The 8,525-nt window shown below is 32.8% G+C and overlaps 1 protein-coding gene across 2 annotated transcripts in view; it reads left to right on the forward strand.

Moving 5' to 3' along the window:
- SPPL2A (signal peptide peptidase like 2A) overlaps positions 1–7,178 on the forward strand; it is a 41,585-nt gene extending 34,407 nt beyond the window's left edge. For both annotated transcript variants that reach the window (XM_039889058.1, XM_039889057.1), the window contains one exon: positions 3,424–7,178. In XM_039889058.1, coding sequence (XP_039744992.1) covers positions 3,424–3,498 — 75 coding nt within the window. In that variant the 3' untranslated portion in view covers positions 3,499–7,178. The remainder of the gene's footprint in view (positions 1–3,423) is intronic.
- Positions 7,179–8,525: the final 1,347 nt, after the last annotated feature.

The raw sequence follows: 8,525 nt of genomic DNA on the forward strand, positions 1-8,525 counted from the left end.
TTATAGGTTTTGGCGTCAGTTCTGGCAAATTACTTAATCTCTTAAGACTGTCTCTTCATCCATAAAATGAAGTTGGATCCACAGGCAGGTAGGAGAATGTGTAATCCATAGTGGTGAGTTAGCCCAAGACCTGGTGAGGCAGGTGAAATCAGATAAGGCTGGGCAGACACTGGGAAAGGAGACCAGGGAACCTCAACAAGCCTGGTAAAACAGAGGGAGACTAGATATGGACCCCTTCTGTGTAGGATAAGCCTGAGGGTCAGCTCTGAAGACAACTGTCAGACACCTGGTTCATCTCTTAGGCTAACAAGTGTAATAATCATTTCCCTCCTCTCCCTATCTCCATTACCTTTATAGTATTGGCAGTCTCAGTTTCTAGAATATCCCTTATGTAACTCCCAACTCATAATCAGCCTTCTCCAAGCAGACATCCAAGAGTTCTCTAACTGCAATTAAGTTCGTTCACCTTTCCCCATATTTTTTTTTTAGACTTTGTACTTTAAATACTTATTAACATCTGCCTTCTGATGTAGATATTTATGTGCCTCCCTAAGTTATTAGCTCCGAAGTGCCGATAACAGTGTTTTATATACTGGAAATTCTCAGTGTTACTGAAATTCTTCCTGCAAAGTAGCTGTAATGTTTGGTCCTTAATCCACTAACCTTTAGTCAGTTTTGTATGTGTGTATATAAGCTTCTTGATTGTTTTTTAGCAGCCCTCATAAAATTACCAAAATTGTTATAAGGTATAAAAGTGAGGCACTTTAAAAACATTAAACTAGACCTCTATTTCTACAATCTGTATGTAGAATCATTTTTTTTGCAGATGCTAAAAATTTTTGCTGCTGTTTTGAAATAACTCAAGATAAAACAAATAATATAAAATAAAGTCAGAATCTAAGGCAATGGCATCTTTGTTTATGCTGTTAATCATTTGGTTATTCTAATGCCTAATATTAGCGTGGAGTGCATGAACAGTGGTGGTAAAAAGCAGGGCTTTACACTGGAGACTTCTAAATGTAATGGGAAACCCTGACAGCCTTTTTGTGTTGTTTTCAAAGGGCAAATTATACCTCCCTTGTTGTCGAAACTTAGAGAGACTTCATAGAATACTTAAGTATTTTACATGGAGTGTTACTGCCCTTTCCGTGAATTTCTCTGATCAAAATAAGTAATGTTTCTATAGGATTTCACTAAAATAATACTAATTTCGAAATCTCAATTGTATATTTTTTCTGTAGCTCAAAGCTACTTAACACTTTTTTTCTAGAATGCTTCAAGAGTACAGTATTTGACTCCATTTATTTGATTTTACTAAAAGTCTTAGTTCTAATTAGTATAGAGTAAATAAAGGTGTATTTTCTCGAGAGAGAAAAATCAGGCAGTAGTGTAATTACTTTGGCATGTAGAACAATTAAAAGAAATAATCATCTTAGGGGATTTTTGTTTGTTCCTAATCCTAAATCAGTACAGTTAGATTTATGCAGCTATCTCCAATGGGCAGTTTTACTCTGGGTGGGACGTAAGTTTTCAGTTTGTTGATATCCAGTATACAGTGGGTTTGTCTCTGTTAAATGTCACTAGTGCTTCTAATTATTTTTAGAAGTCACAAGCTGTGACTAACTAGTCAGAGTAGAGATACTTAGAACAACTCTACTTTAGTATCAACAACTCTCCAGTAACTCTCCTGCCTTAATGAGTGTTTTATTAAACTGTTTTTGGAAATTGGTTTAATTATAAATAAGCAGAGCTATCAGTAAATGATATGTTTCTATATTATTTTCATTGAAAAGTCAGTAAAGAAAGGTAAATACAGAGTAGAGAAGTTTACTTCTCAGTAAGTTGATTTTTAAAGTGTTTTTTAAAACTAATATAGTTCTATACTTAGGGATTAGATTACAGTACCAATGAGGTGCCCGAACATTAGCAAAGTGGAGGCATATTGTAACTTAAAGTATGTAGGCTATTATTTCATTAGGTTACAGGTACCAGGATAAACAGGTCTTGAGGAAGAAAGAGGGTTTCCCCACCATCCATTAGGTGAGGTTGCTTCCATTCTCTCTCACCACAGCTCCAGCCTCTTAGACCCAGAGCTTCTAAATTCCTAGAAGAAAGGGGGGCTAAATATATCTTACATGCTTCTCCTTTCACTCCTTCATTTAAATTGTGACTAAAATCAACTCTTCAACAACTTCACCTTATGTTTCATATAGTAAAATGCTTAATAAATGTTACCTGCCTTGATTTGACTTCTTCTGTCCCTCCAGAAGAGCTACGCACATGTAACTACCTTCATATAGGGGATATCTTTGGCAGACAGAGGACCTCAAAACTGACTGGTGATTTGCGATGACTCAGAGTATCAGCAAGTTTGAGTTATATAAGCTGTCTCTCTATACTTGAGACTGTTGTCAGCTGAAAGCCTCAGCTCATATTGTATTCTTCTTGTCTGGCGAGTCCTGAGACCCTATTTGGAAGTGCTTCAATCTCTCTGCTTCCTCTTCCAAAAGACACTAAAGCTTATAGAATCAGTTTACAAAAATAAGAACATTTATCTTGCTGGTCTTTTCTTCTGATTTTTGATAAAGGAGAAAAAAAAGTGCATCACAATACTGAAATTTAATCACTAATCTAAAAATCTTTGACAATATTCACAAAGACATTAAGTATTTTTTTCTATTTTTAAGGAATTTATCTGAAGAACAGGGTAAAAACACTGAAAATATTTTAAGCACTTCTTCCTTCATTCCCAAATATGGAAAGATTTTTATGGGAATATAGGAAGAGCTGAAGTGATCATTTGAGAAAAATTTAACTGGTAATTAATTCCTCTAAAATAGTCTATAGCAAACGTATTCTTGATTTTGTTTTTAGATATCATTTGACCTTAAGTACCTTGAAGTTACTTGTTTTTAGTAGAAATTTTTGTCATACAATATTTCCAGAATTTCATATCATTTTTAAGTTGTCTTGAAGTCAGTTCAAGGTGTCAACCAGGCTGCACTGTTCCCGAACCAGCAGGTATTCTTATAATGAGTCGTGGGGCCATTTTTAGTTTTTTCACTTCTAGGAGTGGACGCTGATTGGTATAGTGTCCTGGAATAAGCATCAAGAATATCATCCTTTTACAGTAGGGTTCTCATTGCCATGAAGGGCAGTATTCATTTAGGGAAAGGGAAATAGTGAAGGTCCGGAGAAAGCATTTATCAAATTGGCCCTGAGTCCAATGATTGGGCTTGCTGAAAGGTTCAGTGTCACTTCAACCATGTCCTTAGGAGCATGGATGTTGAACCAGTACATTACTCCAAAAGGGAGTGCTCAGGTCCATAGAGCACTCTGTCATTTTTAAAAATTGGGAATCCGTTTGCCAAATTAGTGACAAGTTGAAAATTTGCATTTCCTAACATGTCTGTTTATACCTAGATGATGGACCAGCCGGACTATGCAACAAATGAAGAAAACTCTGTGACTCCTGGTGAACAGATTGTCCAACAATAATATTATGTGGACCTGCCATAATGCATCAATTGATTATCTACAAATAGAGTTCAACTTTTAAATTGACTTTTGAATTGACAATCTGAAAGAATCTCCAATGATAGCTTGCAAATATGTATTTCTAAGCACTGGTACTGACAATTACATCATAAATAATTAAAATACATTTACTTTTAACTATGTTAAAGTTGTGCCTTCACATTAAATAAAAGGATATGGCCTGTGTAATTTTCAGAATGTATTATATACAGTATATTTTTCTAAAAAAAAGGTCTTAACTCACCCCTGCACTTTTCTTACTGAAATCTGTTCTTTTTCAACTCTAGTGATAGATATAAGTATTTCTGTCAAAGTGAGTTTCCGAACAGATTTTCTTGTAAAGGTTTATGCAGATTTTATGATCTATAGAAATAACTATTTAAGACCATGCAAAAAGGCAGTTCAACAATGAAATTTTGGTCTTTTATCACTGCAAAAGTTAGAAAAATATAACTTGGGAATATACATAAATGCATATTTTTATAGTATAAGTTAACAAAGATTCCAGTCCTTTTTTTAAACTTGAGAACCTAAATTGTTTCAAATTGCATATGTATTATATTAGATTATTTTTCCAGATTAGAGAAGCATAATATATAGAACTAGTCATTAAAAGGACACAAAAACTGAAGTCCACAGTTTTCAGTGGTCTGCTGTTTCCTTGAAGATGTAGCTTATATTTCTACATTAACATTCAATTTCACTACAGCATTTCTGATCTCTGAAGTTTGGTTCTGTTGATGTTAAGGCTTGATATTTTGTATAAATTATTTTTTTATCAAATTGTATATTGATACATATAGCTCGTTGTTTGAGTGTAACATCTCTAACAATCCTTCTCCCACTTTTTTTCCTGATTCCCACTCCTTTCCCCAAAGGAAACCTCTTAACCTTTTAATATTTTGTGGAGGATGGTTTACTAATATACAAAGTGTGCTTCAGAGGAAAGAATTGGAGACAAAAGACAGAAGACTGGGTGTTAGTTTGAATTTAATTATATTACAAGAGTTTGTGTAAACTGTCTTAGCTCAAGACACTTGTGTTTCAGTTTTCTCATCTATAGAATGAGTAGGTTAGACCAATTAATCACTCTGGTACCTCCCAGCTTGAAAAAATCTTTTTATTCTTTGCTAAATCTCAGATGTGGCCTTGAACGTTCTACTGGGAGTCAAACATCAAATTATCTTTCCGTTTTCTTATTTTCTCTTGAGAAATTTCCAAATGACAAGTGATTGCAAAGGCAGCAGAATTTTGCATTTCTCTGTAAATAATATACAAGATATGTGAATAAATCTATGATCTTTCATTCTAAGTCCCCTTTGATTGATTAAAGGATAAAGCTAATGTCTTTTAAAATGATTCAGAGCTTTGATTCAGAGCTTAAATTTAGCATTTGAGAGAATTAGATGTTTTTGTTGGTTAACTTGCTGAGTAAATTGTAGATAGAGAGGCTCTCTTGACAGCCCTCTATCCACTTAATACACTTATGGGTTCTTTGATAAATGATAAGTAAGTATCTGACAAGTAAGGGTTAATCTTAATTTTGCCTCCATAATATCATTTGAATTCTTTCCAAAGAATCTGATTTAGTTGGCAGACTCTGATAGAGAGAAGAGATTAAGTGCCATTTTAAAGCTCCAACTATATTTTGCTTTATAATATCAATAAAATGTTTGCCAAAATACAGCTTTTTTAGTAAAATTATCTGCATTCTCATCCCAGCTTTTTGATTTTCAAAAGCCTCAACCACATTTTATGAAGAATGTTAAAGAAAATTTTACATGTAGAATTCTGAAATTTTGGCTCATTGATACAAATTCTACTTTATCCAACCATTATTTAACAAGGAAGTTAAACCTTGTTCTAGTTTGCTATTAAAATCTTATTGATTAATTAGAAATAAGAAACAAAAAGTGAAATTCCTTGTTTCTCCATCCTCAGTGTCAACTTTACATTGTACTTAAACAATCCTTCAATCAACCCAGCTGAAAATATTAAGAGAAATTATAAAGTACAGAAATATTTTATTTTGGGAATCAAAATGAACAAAGGGTAGGGGAGATGAAAATTTGGCTTTTAAAGGCTGTATCATGTCTTCTCTTGCCCTCCTACAACCCATAACTTTAAGGGGAAGAGAAGTTGTTTTTTCCTAAACATGTCAATAAGGTTACTTATTGAAAAAAATTATTCTTAGAAATTCTCCCTGAACATTTTTGTAGCTTATCAAATAACTAAGTATCTCAAATTGTAATATAGGTGATTTTTACTTCAGTTTAGTTTAGCAAAGATAAATATGAGGTTTGTTAGGAAAGACCTTGCTATTCTAATACATTATACTTTCTTCTGGCTTGTATTCTTTAGATTAGCAGTACCTTACTAGTAGAATCTGCCATTTCTCTTTTGAAAAAAGAAAACTTCAATCCATCTGTTGTTGGCATTCATAGATTTTAAAGTCCATAGAGATTTTGGTGAAATGGTGCATTTACAGTAAATACAAATGAGCTTTCTAATATATTTTTTTTCTCTTTCAATTTTTGCCTTAGGTATAAGCAAACATGGTTTTTACTTTTGACCAAAAAATATTTGAACTAATTTATTTAAGCTTGATCTCTAAATTATCAGCCTGTTCTCAACCAATGAGACATCAAAAACACGAATTACATTTCAGACTGGTAGAATGTACTAGTTTGAAAGGCTTTATATTTATCCATTAATGAGGAAAAGAGTTCGATTTAAAATCATGCCAAATAACAAATTCTACAGTTAAAAAATTTATTTTCAGTGATCTATTTATCGCAGAGATAATTCTAAACAAGTTGGGGAAGGTAACGTAAATAAAATAAAAATACTGAATATTGCTTCCTGGAAGGAAGATACTCTGTAAATTAAAGAGATCTGAACCAAATTACTCAGTGTTTTGGAATTCGAAAGAAATTGTATAGTATGCATGATCTGGATTACTGAATTTTCAGTGTAAACAAAATGATTGACAGTAATATACAGGCCATGTTCTAGTGAAGACCATATGTGTGAGCTTTCTCGTTTAATGTTTCTATACTTAAGGACATCTTTTGTATCTAAGAAATTAATCATTGGGGGGAAATTATTTCTTAAACTAAAGTTTTACTATAGTCCCATATTGCCAATTACAAGAAAAAATATATAGGATATTTAATGTCATGTGTTTCTTTGATTAGGCATGAAAAGTATTGTAAACAACTAATATTCCTTTGGAATATTGATTGTTTTTAAAAAAAAATAGCCGAAGTTTATCTGGTTAGCCTGCAGAATTTCATAGTAAAACCAATCAATGTAAATTTGGCATTTTATATCTTCTGTTGTATTTTGTTTAACGAGAACCTTTTTAAAAATACATATGATTGAATTTTTACTTTTTAGATGATTGGTTTGAGTGTGGAATTCTTTTTTTTAACACTTTGATATGTAAGTTATATAAATTAATACTTTATAACACTATTAGGCTTTTTTTATGGAACATGATTTAAAATTAAAAAATTTTTTCAAGTGTTAATTTAGCAGTGCTTTAAAACTCTTCATTATGTGCCAATACTGACAAGAAAAACAATTTTTAATGTATTGAATTCATTATGATATTCAATAAATTCTATTTTAAAATGAAATTTGAATGTTTTATTTTGACTAGTAAAAATAATGGAAAATGGACTAAAAGTGTACTACTAGATCATATTCACATAAGGTATAAATGGTAATAATCACTTATGAAATTGTGTAGTTGTATAAGTCTGACAAATTTCCATAAAACCTAGATTTCATGTGGGTCATTTATTGGAAATTTATATTGATACATAATAGCCCTTAATAAATATTTATTGAATTAATGTATGTACAGACTTTTTTACTGAGAAAGTATCATAGCCCTTGTGATGAACAATTTTGGCTTTTTTAGCTTTGCTGATGTTGTTCCCACAAATACTACGATCCTCTGCCATCGTACTTCTTTTTAACTCATGTGGTTGGCCCAGTTTTGTATCTGGAGCATGTTTTGTCTTGACCACATGTTGGGGAAGTCTTGTTCCCTCCATGTCCTGCTGCAGAGGAACATTGTTTCATCCCACAGGCCCATGTCTGGAAAGATGCATAACAAACTGGAAAGAGTGGCTGTCTTTAGGAAGAGAAAGGGGTTAGATGGCTGAGGGACAGGGGTAAGAAAGTGATTTATTTTTCACTATATATGTGTACTTTTTGCATTTTCTATCATGTACTTCTACTAAGATTCAAAATACAAATTATAAAAATCTATTATTTTTCTCTTAATAGGCATTCATACTAATAGATGGTTAAATAGTAAATTATTTGTATCGTTTTCCAAACTCCTGGAGTCATGTGATTGGGGAAAGTGTGGAGAGGGTCTCAGCATTCTATATGCAGACATTCACTCAAATACCATTTTCAGTGTGTTACCCATGCATACCCTCAATTGTTATTGGTATCCTCCCCTCTATTTTACTGTCTCCAGAGAATAAAACTCCAGTTTTCTGCCAGAGTCTGGGAGGGACATTTACTCAGCTATATGAAATAGGAGAAGAGATCCGTAGCTTTTTGTGAATGATAAGATTAGAAAATAACCATTTCATAATCCCAAATGAAAATTGTTTTAGGCAATGGTTATCAGCATATGAAACCATTAGATGAAAGGAAGGCCTTAAGCTGTCAGCACCTGAAATCATTGATAAATCTTAGAATTACCAGAAGTGGGACAACCAGACATTGTAGGCCTTTCAGTATGATGCAGTGTGAAGCACAACGCCCCATGAAGTGTTTTTGCTAAAAAAGACAGCCTAGAATCTAATCAAATTTAGAGCAGGAACTTCTAACTAAGGAAAATCTGGAGGATGGAGGAACACATTAAATGACAAGAAAGCAAACTTAAAAATATAGAATATGTAACATTTAAAGGACAACTGATTCTTGCAATGAATCAACAGTATTGAGGGGAAAACAGGAAG

The sequence above is a fragment of the Pteropus medius genome, unplaced genomic scaffold, assembly GCF_902729225.1.
Source record: "Pteropus medius unplaced genomic scaffold, Ma_sr-lr_union100, whole genome shotgun sequence".
Taxonomy (NCBI): Eukaryota; Metazoa; Chordata; class Mammalia; order Chiroptera; family Pteropodidae; genus Pteropus; species Pteropus medius.